At 42.8% G+C, this 20,181-nt stretch overlaps 6 protein-coding genes across 10 annotated transcripts; 3 read left to right on the top strand and 3 right to left on the bottom strand.

Annotated features, from left to right (window-relative positions):
• Positions 1–639: 639 nt before the first annotated feature.
• Positions 640–6,353, top strand: LOC108101418 (golgin subfamily A member 4). Its single transcript, XM_017205744.2, has 8 exons — positions 640–859; positions 1,060–1,147; positions 1,231–1,400; positions 1,461–1,664; positions 1,740–5,456; positions 5,517–5,588; positions 5,653–5,769; positions 5,833–6,353. The coding sequence occupies exons 1-8, from the start codon at positions 776–778 to the stop codon at positions 5,848–5,850; spliced, it is 4,470 nt and encodes a 1,489-aa protein (XP_017061233.1). The 5' UTR covers positions 640–775; the 3' UTR covers positions 5,851–6,353.
• LOC108101419 (little elongation complex subunit 1) lies at positions 6,267–10,883 on the bottom strand. The gene is given in 3 exon segments (XM_017205745.2): positions 6,267–9,218; positions 9,221–9,289; positions 9,344–10,883. Coding segments are annotated over 3 exon segments (4,239 nt in total). The 5' UTR covers positions 10,653–10,883; the 3' UTR covers positions 6,267–6,357.
• A 135-nt stretch (positions 10,884–11,018) lies between these two features.
• On the top strand, positions 11,019–16,047 carry LOC108101423 (protein telomere ends associated-like). 4 transcript variants are annotated; one of them, XM_017205751.2, is made up of 12 exons: positions 11,019–11,585; positions 11,640–11,954; positions 12,023–12,346; positions 12,404–12,583; positions 12,645–12,779; positions 12,853–13,188; positions 13,239–13,727; positions 13,792–14,311; positions 14,382–14,907; positions 14,964–15,023; positions 15,081–15,694; positions 15,870–16,047. In XM_017205751.2, exons 1-12 carry the CDS (start codon positions 11,122–11,124, stop codon positions 15,876–15,878), a joined length of 3,972 nt encoding a protein of 1,323 aa, XP_017061240.2. In that variant the 5' UTR covers positions 11,019–11,121; the 3' UTR covers positions 15,879–16,047. The 4 variants fall into 4 exon arrangements, with proteins under 4 accessions (XP_017061240.2, XP_017061239.2, XP_017061238.2 ...); XM_017205750.2 differs by lacking the exon at positions 15,870–16,047 and having other exon boundaries at positions 13,248–13,727; positions 15,081–15,862; XM_017205749.2 differs by lacking the exon at positions 15,870–16,047 and having other exon boundaries at positions 15,081–15,861.
• A 277-nt stretch (positions 16,048–16,324) lies between these two features.
• LOC108101424 lies at positions 16,325–19,843 on the bottom strand. Its single transcript, XM_043208136.1, has 3 exons — positions 19,814–19,843; positions 16,542–16,766; positions 16,325–16,482 (listed from the first exon to the last, which is right to left on the bottom strand). Exons 2-3 carry the CDS (start codon positions 16,720–16,722, stop codon positions 16,415–16,417), a joined length of 249 nt encoding a protein of 82 aa, XP_043064071.1. The 5' UTR covers positions 16,723–16,766; positions 19,814–19,843; the 3' UTR covers positions 16,325–16,414.
• LOC122320060 (protein telomere ends associated-like) lies at positions 16,825–19,094 on the top strand. Its single transcript, XM_043208134.1, has 5 exons — positions 16,825–17,357; positions 17,428–17,953; positions 18,010–18,069; positions 18,127–18,740; positions 18,916–19,094. Exons 1-5 carry the CDS (start codon positions 16,944–16,946, stop codon positions 18,922–18,924), a joined length of 1,623 nt encoding a protein of 540 aa, XP_043064069.1. The 5' UTR covers positions 16,825–16,943; the 3' UTR covers positions 18,925–19,094.
• LOC108087751 lies at positions 19,372–19,957 on the bottom strand. 2 transcript variants are annotated; one of them, XM_017185279.2, is made up of 3 exons: positions 19,863–19,957; positions 19,589–19,789; positions 19,372–19,529 (listed from the first exon to the last, which is right to left on the bottom strand). In XM_017185279.2, exons 2-3 carry the CDS (start codon positions 19,767–19,769, stop codon positions 19,462–19,464), a joined length of 249 nt encoding a protein of 82 aa, XP_017040768.1. In that variant the 5' UTR covers positions 19,770–19,789; positions 19,863–19,957; the 3' UTR covers positions 19,372–19,461. The 2 variants fall into 2 exon arrangements, with proteins under 2 accessions (XP_017040768.1, XP_017040767.1); XM_017185278.2 differs by lacking the exon at positions 19,863–19,957 and having other exon boundaries at positions 19,589–19,840.
• Positions 19,958–20,181: the final 224 nt, after the last annotated feature.

Raw genomic sequence — 20,181 nt, forward strand, 5'->3', positions numbered from 1 at the left:
TACACACAAGCGACAACTAAAAATGTTAAATCATTGCTTAATTAGCAAACTTGTCCAGCTTTCATTCACTTCTAAATGTGTAAACAACTAATTATAATACTGTTGTTAAAAAAAACTTGAAGGCATTCATAAAACTTTCTAGAGACGAAACGATAAAATAAGGGATTGACGGACCGGTTTTGATAAGGAACAAATACAATTTAAACATAACGGATTTTTCGTTTTAATGGCAAGTTAACGCCATCTGCTGGAACTCCCATGTAACTATGAAGCTGTTTAAATATTTTTATGAATGGATAGGTACGTATAATTAGCTAAAACTTTTTTAAGGAAATATAATTAGTATTTCATCAACTTTCCACATTTATAAATATATTTATAAATTTTTATTCTTTCTTTTATGGAAATGATTTATTAAAAGCATTAATGTAGTTATGTAGTTAAAGTAGTTAGATTTTTGAACTATTCGTATCTATATATTCTATTCGTACACATTTTCACAATTTAGGAAAACGCATACGAATAATTTTTAAAATGTAAATACATATGTGTTATTCGTTACTACGTTTTTGATGATTTTGGATTTCAACTTATTGTAGCGCGTTCGTCACCAGCTTCGTCTTCAGCTACCGATAACTTCTTTGTATATCGACAATGTGACCATCACCGAAGCAACTGCAGACACGTATTTATTTAGATGTTTTTTAATTAAAAATTAAATAGTGCTAAAACCAGGTAGCGCAGCCAGTTGAAAAAAGCGCAGAAGGGCCCGAAAATGTTTGCCAACCTGAAAAACAAGCTGATCGAGGAGGTGAAGGCGTCGCCGTCGAAATTCCAACAATTTGCGAATGCTGCACAGGTATTGCATTGGGTCGGTGGAAGGGGTGCAGATGAAAAATGCAAATTAAGAAAAACATACGCACACCGACACGATTTGTTTTGTGTATTTGTTCGGCTAGGAAGGGGTCGGCAAATAGTACTATTGTGACCCATTTCTGGGAAGACAAGTGAAGTGACCAGCTGCTCACGGCTCTGTTTTCTTTTACTTCTCTTTTCTAGGCCGCCGTGAGCTCATCGTCGAGCACAACACCCAATTCGGACACGAACACCAGCAACAATGAGAACTTCTTCAGCATCACGGAGGAGGGTGGGTATTCCATGAGTCACTTGGCGTTTCTTATCAGCCCAACCGATCCATATATGTATATTTGTTTTTTTTTTTCCTCACAGACACACCTCAGAACTCGCCTTATCGCATCCAAAAACTGCCGGCCACAAGTGCATCTTCGCTTCGCGGACGCTCAACCCAATCCCTGAATGGTTCGAGGACCCGCAAGCTGTCTAACTCGTCCATGGCCAGCGATGTGTCCTTCCGCCTGCCCACCTACGAAGCGCCAGCTGTAAAAGAGAGCAATTCAAAATCTGCATTAAATATCTCTTAATCATATGAAATATTGTAGGTCTACCACTTGCAATCGGATCTTGACGAGACGAGCAGCGAGTTCGACGACTCCGCCTCGACGGCTCGTCTGGATGTGATCACCAAGGACCAGCTGTATGATGCGTATAAGAAGTCCCTGGATCGCTATCACAAGTACCGCTGCCGCTACACGGATCTGGCCAAAAAGTACAAGGAACTGGAGCGCGACAGCTCCAAGGCGAGGGTATCTATTTGTCAATCTAATCGGCCCAACTGATAAGCCTATGATACTTATGCTTTCGATAAAATCGCTTTACAGTCCGTGTTGGTGGAGACGCAAGACAAGGCGCTGCGCCGGATAAGCGAGCTGAGGGAGCAGTGTACGCTCGAGCAGCAGGCAAAGGCGCATTTGGAGGAGGCGCTACGCATTGAGATGGACGACATGAGCTGCAAGATGCAGGCTTATCAAACGAAGCTAAAGTTACTCGGCGAGAATCCGGAGAACATTACGGCTGCTCTGGAGCGAAGCGGGCATCTGCTGGACACGGAGCAGCTTATCGACCTTGATGAGTCGGCGGGGAAGTCGGAACCGTCTGCAAATGGTGGTTCCGGTGAGGATGGCTCCGATCTCCAGCGACTTCTCAAAGAGCGGGAGACCCAACTTAAGGAAGTGACCGAAAAGTATGAAGCTCTCCGCAAGCAAGAGGAGGAGAATGTTCTGCTTCTGGCCCAGACGAAGCAGGCCATTCACACAGAGTTGGAGCACAAGGACACCGAGGTGCGACAGCTTCAGGAGAAGCTGAAGCAGTTGGAGTCTCAGCGGGAGTCCCACAGCAACGAAGCTAAGGAGCAGCTTAAAAAACTTCAGGCTACGAAGCAGGAAGTCGATGCCAAACTAATAGCCACGGAGCACTTGCTGAATTCCCTGAAAGGAAACTACGCAGCCAAGGAGCAACAGGTGGCTGCCCTCGAAAAGCAACTGGAAACTATTAAAACGGACAACGAGCAAAAACTAAAGGAACTTAAACAACAGAACGAAAGTCGCGAAAACCAAGCAAGCGATTCAAACGAACAGCTTAAGAAACTACAGTCAGCCAAAGAGGAAGCCGAGGCGCAGCTTTTGGTCAAGGATCAACTGTTGGAATCTCTCAAAACCGAACACACAGCCAAGCAGAAACAGTTGAATGATCTAGAGGAGCAGCTGGCTGTTTTGAAAAAGGATAACGAAGCTAATTTAAGCAAGTTAAGAAAAAATCAAGATGCCAGCGAGTCTCAAACGAATGAAGCTCAAGTTCTACAAACTCAACTTCAAGCAGCCAAAGATGAAGCTGAATCAAAGCTCTTGGCGACAGAAAAACTTTTAAACTCTCTTCGGAAAGATCACGAAGCCAAGGAAGACCAGTTGGCTAAGTTGAAGGAGAGCATAAGCACAATTACCCAGGAAAACGATGTGAACCTACAAAAATTGCGCCAGGTCAACGAACAACGTGAGTCTCTAGTTAAAGATGTTCAGAAGAAGCTTGAAGATTTGCAAGCGGCTAAGGATGAGGCCCAAGCAAAACTTCTATCCACGGAACTCAGTTTAAACGCCCTTCAGGCCGCACTCTCGGCAAAGGAAGAGCAAGCTGTGTCCTTGGAGCAAAATTTGAATGCCCTCAAAACCGAAAGCGAAAACAGTTTGCAGGACCTGCGTTTGCAAAACGATCAGCTGCTTGAAATTGTTCAGCGTCATCAACAAAACGACTGGGAGGCGCAGCTCGAAAGTGCGCGAGAAGAGATAAAAACTCTACAGTCGCAGCGAGAGCAACATGCCCTTGAACTGGAAAAGAGCCTGGAAATAGAGCGCGAATCAGTAGCCGCCTTAGGCTCCGAGAAAACTGCTTTGGAGGAACAGCATAGGCTTAAGCTCGAGCAGCTGCAGCGCGAGATTCAAATCCTACAGGATCAGCACGCCAACTCAGAAAGCGAAACTGTTGCAGCTCTGAAATCCCAGTTGGAGGCACTCAGTCAGGACTTGGCCAATAGCCAGGCCAGTCTCCTGGCCAAGGAAAAGGAATTGAAAGCCAGTGGCAACAAGTTAAACAAGATAAAGAAACAACATGAACACCATCAAACGAAATCAAGCGAACAAAACGCGCGATTAGAAACACTGCAAGGTGAGCTGGCGGATCAACAACGTCATTGCCGACAGGTGGAAAACGAGAAGGAAGAGTTGCAGACACGCGTCACCGGAATTCTAGAAGAGATCGGTACCATGCAGGCGCAAATGCAGCAGGTGCAGGACTCTCACAGTGAACTGGAACGCGAGAAGCGAAAGCTGGAGTCCCGCATCGAGTCTCTGCAGCAGGAGCAGGTGGACAGCAGTGCCCAGGACGAACGAACCTCCGCCAAGCTGGAGGAGATCCAAAGCGAAAACACCAAGCTCGCCGAGCGCAACTGTCTGCTGGAGGAGCAGACGAATCACTTGGAATCCCAGCTGGAGGCCAAGCAAGAGGAAATTGGAAAGATTCAGTTAAAGATGCAACAGGTACTGGACGAGCACTCGAAACTTCAAAATGCCCAGGAGCTGATGGATCACGACTACCGCACCCTGCAAGACAAGTGCGATGCCTACGAAAAGGACAAGCTGCTGACCAAGGATACCTTGGACTGCTTGGAGGCGGCCAGTGGAGAATTGCAGCGGGTTAAGGCGAATTTAGAGCGGGATCTGGAGGAACAGCAACAGCAATTGTTGGAGTTACGAGAACGGCAGAGGGAGCAGGAGCAGCAGTTAAGAGACCAGGCGGATCGATGCGTCGAATTGGAGGCCGAGAATTCCGCAAACGTAAGTCAGCTGCAGGCCACCATCAGCAATCTTCGCGAGCAACTGGATTCCCACAGGCAGTCGGAAGAAGGCATTCAGGAGAAGATCCAGGCCACCAGTGCATCCTACGCCTCACAGATTGCCACCTTGGAGGCACGCTGGAGTGCCGCCAACTCCGATGTGGAGCGTCTCCATGAAGCAAACGATGCCCTGCAGTTGGAAATGGAACAGTTGAAAATCAAGCACAACCAGGAACGAGAGGAAGTTAAGGAGTCTATTGCCCAGAAGAATCGCCAAGTGGTGGAGCTGCAAGAAGCCATGGCATTGCGGGATCGCCAGCTAAAGGACAAGGTTGAAGCCTCTGAAAAACTTGCAAAATTCGATGAGCTTCAAATCGAGAACGAGTATCTTAGCAAGCACACCAAACAACTGGAAAAGGAGTTGGCTGAAGACGCGGAACTCAAAGAGAAACTGAAATCCCTGCAATGTGAATTGTACGTTCTGCAGGAGAAGGCCGAACAGCACGCTGTCCAAATGTCCGAAAAGGAAACCCAAAGTGCGGCAGCGACAGCAGAGGTGAGTGAACTGAAAAGAGCCATTGAGGAGCAGGCGGTCGAGTTAACCCGACAGAAGGAGCACGCCAGCTTCGTCACCGAACAGAGTGACGCTGTCCAAAAAGAACTACTCCAAGCGCAACAGCAACTCCAGGATAAACAAAGCGAACTAACGAAAACCCAAGAAGAACAAAGCACTCTTAAGGCCACTGTTGAAAGCCTCAACCAGGAGGTGTCCAGTCTCAAGGAGCAGGCCACGGCCTCGTCGGATTCCGATGGTTTGCGCAGCCTGAACGAGCGACTGCAGCGAGAGCTGGAGGATCTGAAGCACAAAAGCAACGGCGCGGAGTCCAACATGCAGCAGGAGATCGAGGAGTTGCAGGCGAACAACCAGCAGATGGCCGAGCGCATCAACGAACTGGAAACCCTGCGGGCGGGCATTCAGGCCCAGCAACTTCTTGCCAGCATGGCGCCCAAGAATGTCCAGGAGGCGGCCGCTGCCGGAGAGCGGGCTGAATTGGAGGCCAAGCTTAAGGAGATTATGAACGAGGTGCAGGATGTGACAAGTAGAAATCTGTTCCTGGAGCAAAAATGCGAAAACTACCTAATACTCGAACAGTCCAACGAAAGGTTGAAGCTGCAGAATGCGAGACTCTCAAGACAACTGGATGAAACACTGGTTGGTTCGGATGCAATTAATATATTGATTACCTTGCTGACTGTGTTTTTTTTTTATCAGGTATCCATGCAGCACAGCGAGGCTGTTCCAGCAAACACGGAGTTTGAATACTTAAAAAATATCATGTTCCAGGTAAAACACTGTTTTACAATTAAAATATTTAACTTAAATGAATTTGTATAATATTTATTTTTAGTACCTGACTGGCAACACAAACAATGAGACACTGGTTAAAGTGATATCGGCGGTGCTCAAGTTTTCACCGCAGCAGACCCAAGTTGCTCTGGAAAAGGAGCATCAGCGACGATCGCTGGTAGAAACTGCTATCCAATTAAGCTATTGCCATCTTTTACTAATGCGAACTTCATATTTGCAGCTAAACAAAATAATCTAGCATGAACTCATGGCTCTCTACGATGGAGACTGGAACTGGGAGCCCTGCCCGGCGACGCTTCCAGACCGCAATTAAAGTCGGAGGGATTGAAAGGAGATCACAAGTACCTTATACCTCACCTCCGGCCGATGGGATGGATGATTCCGGCTGTTTCTGCAGGCAATTGGATGTGTTAAACCAGTTGATACATATTTGTGTGTAAACCCCCATTAACCCCATACTAGATAAATGTTATTGTACAGTCCACTAATTAACTATAGCTACTTCTATCCAAATTCATGCTAAGCACTTTTGTACATTTTGATTACGCTTTCCATGTTTCCGGCATTTATTTGCTTGCGATCCAGAATCCCACTTATCCCCAATCTAACCTAAGTGCAATCGTTTTGTGTGTTTTAGTTATAAGATTAAATTTGTAAAGATCCGCAGCGCAGTTGGCATTTAGTTTAATTCAAATTCTATACAATTACATAAAATAAATAGTTGCAATTTATTCAAGGTAATCTCCTAAGTTTTTGCGGACTTTCCAGTGGTCGCCGCAGAACGGAACTGCCTTCGCCGCTCCGCGAAGCATCGAAGCATAGCTCGCGTCAGCGAATCCATCTCGTAGCTAGGCCTGTAGTCCTTCAGGACATCGAAAATGTACTTGAATCCGAATCTTTGTAGACGCAGACAGGCCTGCGCAGCCGCCATCTGAACTCCAGGTCGTGGCACTGCCACGAGTAGGCGCTTTAAAAGGCCGACAAAGGCGGAGATATCTGTGTCCAGAGGCAGTGGCTTCAGAACCAAGGAGATGCACTGCAGCACAACCACGAGTCGGTCATCGTATGACTTGTCCTGGGTGGCGAGGTCACAGTAGCTGGTGGCGAGTGGCATTAGGTGTTCCCCCAGCACGCTGTCGAGCACATTCAGGAACGTTGAGCGTCGGCAGAAGAGCGCAAAGGCGTAGCCCAGTTGCTCCAGGCGGCCAGCCTTCAGCTTCCCCACCAGGTTCTCCAGCACCTGTTGTTTGGTGGGCTCGAAGGGTTGAAAGTGGTACTCGAAGCGCAACTTGGATAGCAGCTGCCTATCGGCGCTCTCCGGATCATGCATGTCGTACTTTCGGGTCATCAGCAGGTGCTTTATCACGGTAATCAGGGGATCCGAGTTGTCGTATGCTCGCTGCTCGCGGTGTGGCATCACAGTGGGGAATTCCCGCATCACCTCAATTACCAGCGATGGCATATCCCGGTCGAAGTGGTACAGTATCTTGGCCAGCAGAAGCCTCGCCGGGTTTTCGTATCCTGCCTTTAGAGTCGTCTGTAGGGCCACCGCTTTTAGGTAGAGCTTTACATAATTCAGAGCAACCTCAATAGCTGGCCGCTCCTTGGTGTTCCGGAACAGACGCTCCTCGAGTTCGCAAAGAAATCTTTGCGTGAAATCAAAATACTTCAAGGCATTCAGCAAGCGATCCACTGGCTCCTCCTTGACTCCAATCTTGCAGATAACTGTTATCATGGCATTAACGACCACCGCCTCATCCTTGGTCACCTTGTAGATCTCCATGGCTAGGTCGCTGCAGGACGATTCCAGCTGCATGGTCTCTTGAAGATAATTGCCGATTGCAGCACAAAGTTGAGGCTGGGCTTTTCCCAAAGTTTTTCTATTCGTCTTATTTAGCTTATCGAGTCCTTTGTCCACTTGAACTACGTGTTCTAAAATTGACTTAAGTTGGCCATCTTTCCCGGGGCAAGCAGATTGCTCCAGAGGTATTTCGATGGGTGGGTTGACACATTCCTCGATTGGCTGGGGAACAGGAGAGGCTGGTGACTCTTCGCTGAATGTATAGGCCTGCTGGATGGGATGCAGTTCAATTTCTTCAGTTTCTGGTTTTTTCTTCATTTGCTCTACCGATTCAGTATCCATCTGAATGTTATTTTTTAAAGACTCCGGTTTGGATAATGCTTGTCTTAGTTGATTTCTTATTTGTTCTACAAGTGAAGGCCCATTTTCAGGGACTGATTTCTGTTCATTTAGCAATTGTTTGGCTCTTTGACGAGTTAAACGAACTTCTTCAGGTGGCGAAGGTGTTCTGATCTCACTTTTCGTCCTTTTTCGTTTAGCTGGTACGAGAAGGGGTGAAGGTATTTCAAAAGGAAGTTGCGAGGTGGGGATTTCTTCATCGATAACCAGACTGTGCTCGTCCTCGGATTCATCACTTAACTGTGCGGTTTGAATAAAGATTGATTGCTTTTCAGGCATTTGGCTATCGGTAAGTAAAATTTCAGTTTCTGAGTTTTCGGCAAGTAAATGCAGACTTTCTGACGCATTGCGGACTTGATCAACATTCTCCTCATTTTTCGTACGAGTCTGTTCATAAAAACAATTTTCATATCCAAACAATTGTAACTCATCTGGAAGGGCTTTATCTATCTCATTGGCAACCACTTCTTGCTTGTCTGCTGTGTTACTAACAGCGCTTTTTGGTATATGCTCCTCTTTTTCGTCCAAATCTGAATCACTCCCGAATAGGAACTCCTTTGATTGCTCTTTGCCATCAGATGCTCTAGACTCCTCTTCACCAGCTTGGAAATCATCCTCCGAATCACTTACTTCGAGATCCATTTGCCTTTCGCTCGAGTCAGATTCCATATCAGAGTCACTGCCAAATAGAGACGATTTTGAATTTGGTAAAATAGAATCCTTCTGGTCATCCGGGTAGTAACATTTCACAAATAAATCTTTTTCTACCCCAACACTTTTTCTTGAGCGTTTTTGAGGGTCATGTTCACTGCTTGGCAAAGGTGGGTCTGATCTTGTGTCAGAGTCTTCAGAATCTCTGAAATTCACGCTGTTAATCTTCTCTTTTTCATCTATTTCGATTTGTGGCTCATCTAAACTTTCTACTTCCGTTTGTTGCTGTTTGATACAATTTCGATTTTGCGCATCTTTTAAAGAAGCATTTGAAGCATTTTTTCCATTCAGTATCAATTCGGCGTTTTCTACAGGCTTTCCTGGAACCTTGTTCCTACCAATTTCTGCATTATTTTTTTGTTTTTTTGCGTTGGATGTTAAAAGTAGTAAATAGAGTTCTTCTTCATCCAATTCCATATCGAGATTATCACAGTTGGGCATGTTAAATGTATTCAAATTGCTTAAAAATTGGATTGCCGTTTCTGGCTTTTGCTCATGCTCTAGTCCTTCTGATTCACTATTTGATTCCTCACATATTGGCTTCTCCTCGAGGCTATTTTGGTCGGGAATGGGCAAAATCTCCAAACAGTTTCGCTTGGAGATAGGTTTTGGTATCGCAATCGCTTTGCGCTTTTTAGATTTCCGCTTTCGATCTCTGGGTTTCGTTGGCAGACGAATGGGTGTGACATCCCCCCGTGGCTGATGTTGGGCGACTCAATGATTGGATCCGTTCCCACGTCCATGCACTCTGTGCTGAGGGCGAAGTCTAAATGAAAAGTGGAATGAATTATTTCACTCACAACTGTTTTGAGTGTTTTACCTCTTTTGCTGGAGTCAATATTTTGGATCTGTTCCGACTGCCATTGCGTGCCTTCATAGAGCTCATACAACCAATTGGTAAAATCCGCCTGACTTACACTTGGCGGCGTGGCTAGCGATGAGTTTGAGCGCCTCTGCAGCAGTCCAAGCACCATTTGGCCAAAGACCTGCCACAGCTCCTCGAAGGCCTGTGGCGGCAGATTGGCCAGGCAATTTTGGTTTTGAGGTAGAAAATTGAGCAGCTCCTTGGCCATCTCCCTGGAGGACCTGGCCTCCTCTTTGACATTGTCCAGCATGGACCGCGAGGGTGGCCGTGAGGCCGACACCTTGATTTGCGACGGCCGTTCGGATATAAAGTCAATCTCCCGGTGAATATCACACAGAGTGGTGCAGGTGGCCACACTCGCTGTGCTGGTTATTTCATCCAACTCCGACTGCGGATCGCTCAGCGGACTCATCGGTTCGATTACCATATCATTCCGCCAGGACAGCATTTCATCAAGTATTTGCCGGACATTTGGCAGTGGTTTGGGTTCGGGAAAGCAGGTGCCCACATGGTGCTTCCGGATGAAGGAGGCTGTGGTGGTTCCCCGCGTTGTGGTAGTGTTCTTGTGCTGCGTACCCTGGTTGCGGGTCTCTATTAGATCCTCCACCTGAACAGCCACAGAACAAAGCACGGGTTTAGTCTTTGCGGATTCCTCGTCAGTTTGTGTAGATTGGTGCAGCTGACTGATTTTCCGTTTGCTCCGTGAACTAGGACTCTTAGGCGGGGGCACACTTATGCCCAATGATCTGCAGTGGTCCTTTAGCTTCTTTAATATGTTGTTCTCCCGCCGCAAGAAACCACTATCTTCACCCCTTCGCTGGACCAACTGCATTAGAATGGGCAGCACATCTTTGGTATCTACGGGCAGTCCTTTGAGCTGCAGCTCCTCTTGCAGGTTCTCACAATTCAGCACCTGGGCATCCAGCTCCTTCTCCAATTCTCCGCAACGTTCGCTAATCTCGGCGGACCGTTTCTCTAGTTCAATTCTCTGTTGCTTCTCCTTCTGGTAAAGACTCGTCACCTCCTGGGCGGTGCTTTTTAGGTCAGCTAACTGCTTGTTCTCGAACTGGAGCTGCTTCACCTGTCGGACTAGCTCGTCGTTTTGGGCGATCCGCTCGGCCAGCCGGCTTCTCTTGGTTCTGCGGTTTTCGTTAATCCTAGTTAGTGGAACCTGCCTGTAAGGCGTTACTTGGCCATCTTGGAGCGGTGCAGACGAGTCCAAAAGGTGATCAATATAGATGTCGGAAAACTCGGACAAATCCATGGCACCGCCGACTTGTTGTTGCTGGATTTCACGTGGTTGCGTTTCTCGGCGCCTCACACCGATTCAAATGGTACAAAATACATCGAAAAATGTCATTATTCAATATGTTGCTCAAGTATGTTACTAGTGGGGTAATGTTTGTTGAAGCTCCACTAGTTTAAAAAGCAAAACAAAGAACTTAAACAATATTCCGCGTTTTTTCAGCAGCCGGTCACCAAACATTAGAGATGAAACCGCTGCGATGTTTGAACCACCTCTTATCGATATATGTTATATATTTTAAGAACTATCATTTGTTTTGCTACAATACGACAGCCATTTTTTTGTATTGCCAAAGTGCATTTTTTTGTTATATCATGTACGGTCACACCTAAAATATTCTGAATTTCTAGCGTCGTATCATTTTGGCGGCATTCGGGGTTTTAGTTGTCGTTTTGTAAGCTGTGTTTATAATTTAAAGCTCGTTTTGATGTCTGAATTAAAGGGCAAGAGCCGGTCCAGCGAGCAGTCGCTCAACAATTCGGTATCCGAAGATCAGATTTATCCCGTAACCTTTAAGGTATTTAAAAGGCTAATAGCTAACCTGCCGAAAATCACAACCACCCTACGATCCGTCGATGGAGACCACAAAACCGACGACGAGTGGGCACGGTGGTATTATGAAGCCTTTTACAGAGATCCAAGTATTCGAGAAAAGTATCACTTCGAGGTGGCTCCTTGTCCTCACCGCATCCGAGAAAAGTTACTCAAGGTTCCTAACCCTGAGGTGATAGTAAATGAGGGTGAACCGCAGGAGATCATACAGCCAATATCAGAACAAGTGGTTGTGGGCGACGCAGCTAACACAGATTCGGCTAATGCTAAAAGCGAAACGAATAATTTACCAGGAAACCCGAAACTAAGATCTGAAGATGTGATAGTTAAACTAGACAAGTAAGTCGCATTTAATTCGAACTGATGGCATTAACAACATTTCCCTCTTGGCAGGTCTGGGACCTTTGTATTTCCAGTATCCTTTAATACTTTTGAAAGCAACTTGAACAAAATAGAGGTGTTCCGCAAGCTCACCAAAAGCAAAGAGGATTGTGCGCAGCTATTGGCCGACGATGAATTTTGTCGTAGAACCTTAAAAAAGTTCTATACCCGCTATTACATACTACCACAATTTCGTGGCAAGTCGAACTATTTCAAAGAATTGCCACCGACTCCCTTGGCCAAGTTACTAGAATTTGCCAAACCTTATGATGATATTGCAGTCAAAAGTGTTTCGGATATTGACGCAAAAAAATCTCATAACAACAAGTGAGCAACAAAAGCGTTTCACAGATCCATATATTTTCCTCTAATCTTTATTATTCACAATTTCAAAGTTCCATCGTTACTTTTGAGCAGTTTAAGAGTAGCTTGCTGAATTTAAACGAAATTGTGGAAGACCTGAGACTGTTGGACAAAAATTATGCCGGAAAAGACCTTGAAGAATGTGCACATGACTACTACAAGGCATTTTACCTCACACCAGAGATTCGCGACAAGCACAAATTCCAGTTGCGACCATGTGCGACTAAATTCCAGGACCGCCTACTGGCTTTTCCGAGCACGGAAACTGCCAACGAACTGAGGAAAAGCCTGACCCAGTCACCTGAAAGGAATCATGATTTGATGTCCCGCGAAAGCGAGTCCTCACAAGATTCAGAGTAAGTATGAAAAAACAACCGGAAACAATTTAAAAAACATATTAGTTTTTTTTTTAGAAACATTCCACTTAAGAAGTTGCAAGACCCAGATCGGAACATGGCAACAGACTTAAAAGAACCCCTAAATGAGAAAACTGCCAACGAACTGAGAAGTAGCCTACCCCAGTCAACTTTTCAATTACCAGAAAGGAACCATGATTTGCTGTCCCGCGAAAGCGAGTCTTCACAAGATTCAGAGTAAGTATAAAAAATAACCGGAAACAATTTAAAAAAAACATATTTCTTTTTTTTTCTTTAGAAACATTCCACTTAAGAAGTTGCAACATCCAGATCGGAACATTGTGTCAGAATTAAAAGAACCCCATAGAGAGACAGCCAACCAAGATTTAGAAATATCTAAAAATGATAAAGGCCTACTAAAAAACGATTTGATGTAAGTAGCTGTATAAAATATTCTTTTAAAAAAAATTAAAAAACTTTTTCCACAATATATTTCGACTTGGAAGATATAAGCCTCCTGTTTCTTTGAAAATGTTTAAAAGTCATGTTAGCAATCTCAATGAAATTGTTAACCAAATGCTGCTTTGCGATGAATATAAAGAAAAATCTGTGGAGGAATGTATTGAGGAGTATTACCAAGGCTTCTATTCTGGACTAGGAATGCGGGAGAAATTTGTTCCACGATTTAAAGCATGCCCCGCCAAGTTGAGGGAAAAATTGCTAAGCTTTCCAGGGGAAATGAGTGACCAATGTCCAAAGGAACCGGACCGCCAGGAAAATCACAACTCGGGGCTTGCTACACCAAGGAATGAAGTTGCGACCACTACTCCACCCCAAAAAAGGTAAATAAAACCGTTCCCTTGGTTTTTTTTAGTAAAATTGTTTATTGTAGTGCGCAAAGCCAAGAGGATGTTACCTGTAAGACGAAGGATACCTCAAGATCTGGGCAGTATTACGACGATACCTCAATTTGCATAGCAAACAAACTTTATCAGTTTCCCGTATCGTTTCGAACTTTTATGCGTTATGTTAACAGCGATGAGTTGATGGATCAGCTTGTCAACGACTCTTTTGGAAAGACTAACAATGCAGAGCAGCTAGCCAAGATTCGATCAGATAAAGACAGATGTGTTCGCCTTCTTCACAGATTTTTCCACTCCTTTTACGTTATAAAGGGTTTAAGAAATCGTTTCAAATTTAACTTTGATGCTGCACCTTTTGAGCTGACCCAAAAATTACAAGAATGGGCGGTTCTTATTTCTGATGCTAAAAACGAAAGACAAAATCAGTCACAGCCAAAAGGTCAAGACTTAAAACAAGAAAAGAAAGGAAGCCAATGTCCGAACGAGGCTTATGAAGCACGGAAAGTAGAATTATCTTCGTAAGTAATTAATGTTAGTTTGATCTAATTTTATAAACTTTATTGTTATTCATTATTTTATTAGAAAGACAAAGATTGGATTACAGCAATACATTCCCGACAACTTTCTTGCATATTTATGTCCTGATAGCACAAACCCGCAAGAGAAAGAAACTCTTGTAAAAGAATTTATGGAATACTGCTCAACTCAAGAAAATTTCTCATTCATGGATGCGTATAGAGAATCACAAATTGCAACCCCTACAAAAAGTAATGAGGATCCGTTGAATTCACGTTCAAATAAAGTTGAAATAATCAGCGTAGTTGAATTTAAGGTACCTGCCCCAAAAATTCTTAAAAGTGCTTCCGAGCAGGACAAGCAGAAAAATTCAAAGGTAGACGTTGCTAAAGAATCTGTTTTAAATAAAATGCCGATCTGTTCAAGAAGTTCGTCGGAAAACAGCAAAAGAAACGAACACCTATTGTCATTAACTTCAGAGAAAAACTCAACGACTAACAATCTCGAACTACAATCAGTCCAGAAATCAGAAAAACAAATAATCCTAGAGAAAGCAAAGGAATTATTTTTTTCTGAAAGTAGTCCGGTAAGTAAGCATTTTTTATCGAGTGGTAGGAACTTTACAAGAAAATTTCACTTTATTTCATCTTAATTAGGAACACAATCTGAAGTATTTGATCCACACCAGCCAGGGCCTCAAAAGAACCATTTGGCGCATTCTCCACCAACTATCTTTTAAAGAATTCTCTGACTATACGAACATCCACGATGGGGAAAGCTTGTATGAAAGCGAAGACGATTTAAAACTTTGCTTTCAGCACGTCGTAAACCATGGTAACTGGCCAATAAACTTGTGTGTCCGATTACCATATTTGAAGATGCTGCTCGAAAGCAAAGGAGTTCAGCTGCAAAATGTGGAACTGGACGAATTGTCGCCGAAAATAGTGAATCCTTGGGAACTAGGATCCTATACGGATTTCGATAAAATCGTTGAACAGGAATACACCCAACGTACCGGTCAGATATTAGACGATATTGTGCTTTTATGCCTAGAGAGGCAGAAACTATATACCACTTGTTGGACACACGATAGGTGGATACCCCAAGTACCAAAGGTCTCGGATGAGATACAAAACCCTGAAATCCAAGGAGTGGAGCTAATGCCTATTTTAAATTCGTCGGGTGAGTTCATTTTTATTTTAACAATACAATTCAATAAACATGTATTTTATTCTCAGAAAATATCTGTCCAGAAAGCGGGAATACTGCAACAAACATCCCTACCATCACCGTTTATCGTAGGTTATGACCAAAATCTTTACTAACAACTAGAACACTCATTACCTTATTTTTAGAAGAACCTAATGGTCCGCCCACTGAGGCTAATGTATCCACTTTTATCAATGTGGCAGAAGTGAGCCAAGCTTCTCATTTGACACAAATTGCAGTTGATCCACTAGTGTCATCACAAGAGCCACCTTCCGTAAATGTGGAGACAATTATGCAGGAACCCATCGAACTTCTTTGCCACGCAATTGACAAGAGAGAACCAATTACTTTGAACGAGCAAGATAAACATATTGATGCTACTCAAAACAAGGGATCCCGTATTGAGAACCAGTTGATCCCAGAATTGGATACCAATGTAATCCCAAGTACGTCAGCTACTCAAAGTCATGTTATTGTGGGAAAGCGCCAAAAAACCAGCAGCGCAGAACCGAACAAACGAATAAAACTGGTAAACGAAAAGGTGCCGCAGGTGAGGCACGAGTTCCGGAAGCTGCCTCTGAATGCGGTGGTGCCTAAAGAGTCGGAAGGCGCTGAACGTTGTAATCCTTCCGACAATACTACACCTCAGCCAGCAGTCCCCAATATCACTTCCCCGGAGAAAATTGATGCCGGCAACACACTCCAGGAATCCTCTCAGCTTAACGCTCTTGTAAATTCCACAAACATCACCGTTCGCAAGGTAATTGAAGAAGAAGGTTTATGATATGAAGATATTCTATGATATTGGAGTGCGAGCTTGCAGTATGGGGCTACCTGAGCAAATTAAGCAGGCAATTTAGTTGAAATGAAATGAAATACATTTTATCAATATTATGTTTAACTTTTCATAATTGTCTTCCTTTTTATCTTTCCAGAAGAAGTAACGATCTTACATTGTGATTACCTGTGTTATTAGTTAAATTATAAAAAAAAAGATTAAAATTTTTGGTAGGCTATTGAATACGGATAAGTATAACTAATTGGTTAATTCAACAAAACAATAATGTTAAAGTATTTATGAATATGTTAATAAATAATTGTTTGTTTCCTGAACATTTAATTTTTAGTTTTATTAAAATTGATATTAATAAATGTATATTCCTTGAAAAGGCTTTAAGGCAATGTCTTTTTTTTTTAATGTAGAACTGTTGAGAGAAGTTAAGCCATTTTAAAGTGATGGCTGACTAGACCACGAAGCCGACATTCAATGTTTTCAAAAGACAAATATACTGGCGAATTATCTATAGGACTTGCAAGAGTCTTAACAGAATATAAATGAAATATTTGGTAATTTTTAATTTAATTTTTACATTCCAATAAAAGTCCACCGTGGTTTTCAAATCATTTATTGGCAGATTGCATGATAACCCCAACACAGGCAGCTCTAAAGTGTTGATGCAACAATTAAGACTAAATCAATTTAGTGGTGCTCGGCATGCTCCTTGGCCTGGGACTCGGCCCATGCCTTTTTGTTTTCAGGGGAGTTTGCTATAAGGAGAAAAAAATAAAGATTAATAGTAGTAATAAACATTAGAACTGTAACGCACCCAATTTGCTGATTTTGTAGAACACGGGCACGCAGGCGACAGCCGCAATGAAGTAATAGCGCCAGATCCACTGGTTCTTGATGTAATGCTTAATGGGGAACTGGGCCACTTTCGCTGAGAAGGTGTAGGGATAGCGCATGGGACGTCCAGCGGGTTTCTCAGCAGCAGCTTTGTCGGCCATGGTAGTCAAAGAATTCGTAGCTAATCAATAAAATAGAGTTTGATTTTCTTCGTAAGTAATTAATGTTAGTTTGATCTAATTTTATAAACTTTATTGTTATTCATTATTTTATTAGAAAGACAAAGATTGGATTACAGCAATACATTCCCGACAACTTTCTTGCATATTTATGTCCTGATAGCACAAACCCGCAAGAGAAAGAAACTCTTGTAAAAGAATTTATGGAATACTGCTCAACTCAAGAAAATTTCTCATTCATGGATGCGTATAGAGAATCACAAATTGCAACCCCTACAAAAAGTAATGAGGATCCGTTGAATTCACGTTCAAATAAAGTTGAAATAATCAGCGTAGTTGAATTTAAGGTACCTGCCCCAAAAATTCTTAAAAGTGCTTCCGAGCAGGACAAGCAGAAAAATTCAAAGGTAGACGTTGCTAAAGAATCTGTTTTAAATAAAATGCCGATCTGTTCAAGAAGTTCGTCGGAAAACAGCAAAAGAAACGAACACCTATTGTCATTAACTTCAGAGAAAAACTCAACGACTAACAATCTCGAACTACAATCAGTCCAGAAATCAGAAAAACAAATAATCCTAGAGAAAGCAAAGGAATTATTTTTTTCTGAAAGTAGTCCGGTAAGTAAGCATTTTTTATCGAGTGGTAGGAACTTTACAAGAAAATTTCACTTTATTTCATCTTAATTAGGAACACAATCTGAAGTATTTGATCCACACCAGCCAGGGCCTCAAAAGAACCATTTGGCGCATTCTCCACCAACTATCTTTTAAAGAATTCTCTGACTATACGAATATCCACGATGGGGAAAGCTTGTATGAAAGCGAAGACGATTTAAAACTTTGCTTTCAGCACGTCGTAAACCATGGTAACTGGCCAATAAACTTGTGTGTCCGATTACCATATTTGAAGATGCTGCTCGAAAGCAAAGGAGTTCAGCTGCAAAATGTGGAACTGGACGAATTGTCGCCGAAAATAGTGAATCCTTGGGAACTAGGATCCTATACGGATTTCGATAAAATCGTTGAACAGGAATACACCCAACGTACCGGTCAGATATTAGACGATATTGTGCTTTTATGCCTAGAGAGGCAGAAACTATATACCACTTGTTGGACACACGATAGGTGGATACCCCAAGTACCAAAGGTCTCGGATGAGATACAAAACCCTGAAATCCAAGGAGTGGAGCTAATGCCTATTTTAAATTCGTCGGGTGAGTTCATTTTTATTTTAACAATACAATTCAATAAACATGTATTTTATTCTCAGAAAATATCTGTCCAGAAAGCGGGAATACTGCAACAAACATCCCTACCATCACCGTTTATCGTAGGTTATGACCAAAATCTTTACTAACAACTAGAACACTCATTACCTTATTTTTAGAAGAACCTAATGGTCCGCCCACTGAGGCTAATGTATCCACTTTTATCAATGTGGCAGAAGTGAGCCAAGCTTCTCATTTGACACAAATTGCAGTTGATCCACTAGTGTCATCACAAGAGCCACCTTCCGTAAATGTGGAGACAATTATGCAGGAACCCATCGAACTTCTTTGCCACGCAATTGACAAGAGAGAACCAATTACTTTGAACGAGCAAGATAAACATATTGATGCTACTCAAAACAAGGGATCCCGTATTGAGAACCAGTTGATCCCAGAATTGGATACCAATGTAATCCCAAGTACGTCAGCTACTCAAAGTCATGTTATTGTGGGAAAGCGCCAAAAAACCAGCAGCGCAGAACCGAACAAACGAATAAAACTGGTAAACGAAAAGGTGCCGCAGGTGAGGCACGAGTTCCGGAAGCTGCCTCTGAATGCGGTGGTGCCTAAAGAGTCGGAAGGCGCTGAACGTTGTAATCCTTCCGACAATACTACACCTCAGCCAGCAGTCCCCAATATCACTTCCCCGGAGAAAATTGATGCCGGCAACACACTCCAGGAATCCTCTCAGCTTAACGCTCTTGTAAATTCCACAAACATCACCGTTCGCAAGGTAATTGAAGAAGAAGGTTTATGATATGAAGATATTCTATGATATTGGAGTGCGAGCTTGCAGTATGGGGCTACCTGAGCAAATTAAGCAGGCAATTTAGTTGAAATGAAATGAAATACATTTTATCAATATTATGTTTAACTTTTCATAATTGTCTTCCTTTTTATCTTTCCAGAAGAAGTAACGATCTTACATTGTGATTACCTGTGTTATTAGTTAAATTATAAAAAAAAAAGATTAAAATTTTTGGTAGGCTATTGAATACGGATAAGTATAACTAATTGGTTAATTCAACAAAACAATAATGTTAAAGTATTTATGAATATGTTAATAAATAATTGTTTGTTTCCTGAACATTTAATTTTTAGTTTTATTAAAATTGATATTAATAAATGTATATTCCTTGAAAAGGCTTTAAGGCAATGTCTTTTTTTTTTAATGTAGAACTGTTGAGAGAAGTTAAGCCATTTTAAAGTGATGGCTGACTAGACCACGAAGCCGACATTCAATGTTTTCAAAAGACAAATATACTGGCGAATTATCTATAGGACTTGCAAGAGTCTTAACAGAATATAAATGAAATATTTGGTAATTTTTAATTTAATTTTTACATTCCAATAAAAGTCCACCGTGGTTTTCAAATCATTTATTGGCAGATTGCATGATAACCCCAACACAGGCAGCTCTAAAGTGTTGATGCAACAATTAAGACTAAATCAATTTAGTGGTGCTCGGCATGCTCCTTGGCCTGGGACTCGGCCCATGCCTTTTTGTTTTCAGGGGAGTTTGCTATAAGGAGAAAAAAATAAAGATTAATAGTAGTAATAAACATTAGAACTGTAACGCACCCAATTTGCTGATTTTGTAGAACACGGGCACGCAGGCGACAGCCGCAATGAAGTAATAGCGCCAGATCCACTGGTTCTTGATGTAATGCTTAATGGGGAACTGGGCCACTTTCGCTGAGAAGGTGTAGGGATAGCGCATGGGACGTCCAGCGGGTTTCTCAGCAGCAGCTTTGTCGGCCATGGTAGTCAAAGAATTCGTAGCTAATCAATAAAATAGAGTTTGATTTATGCAAAAATTATGTAATTTTCAGCAGCGGCAGGCGAACATACAAACCTCACAAAAAAAGACAGCTATGGGAATGCCAACTTGTATGGTAAGGGTAGCACTAAAAATGGCAATGTGTGAGGGAAGTGTCTGGCAACGCCGTCTAGTGTTGAATAATGCCTATCAAAACATTCATCGATTTGCTTTCGGCATTATCAGCTTAACTTCTTAACTTCGAAATCAGTTGGCGGAAAGTAAAAATATAGCACCGTTTTTTTTGTTATATACAATTAAGAATGCGATTGGTACTGCAAATTTGGACCCGCATGTTATGTTACGCGGGTCCGAATTCGTACCAATCGCAATGCTTCAATATTGTAGCATTGTA

This window comes from Drosophila ficusphila, unplaced genomic scaffold (assembly GCF_018152265.1).
Source record: "Drosophila ficusphila isolate 14025-0441.05 unplaced genomic scaffold, ASM1815226v1 contig_414, whole genome shotgun sequence".
NCBI lineage: Eukaryota > Metazoa > Arthropoda > Insecta > Diptera > Drosophilidae > Drosophila > Drosophila ficusphila.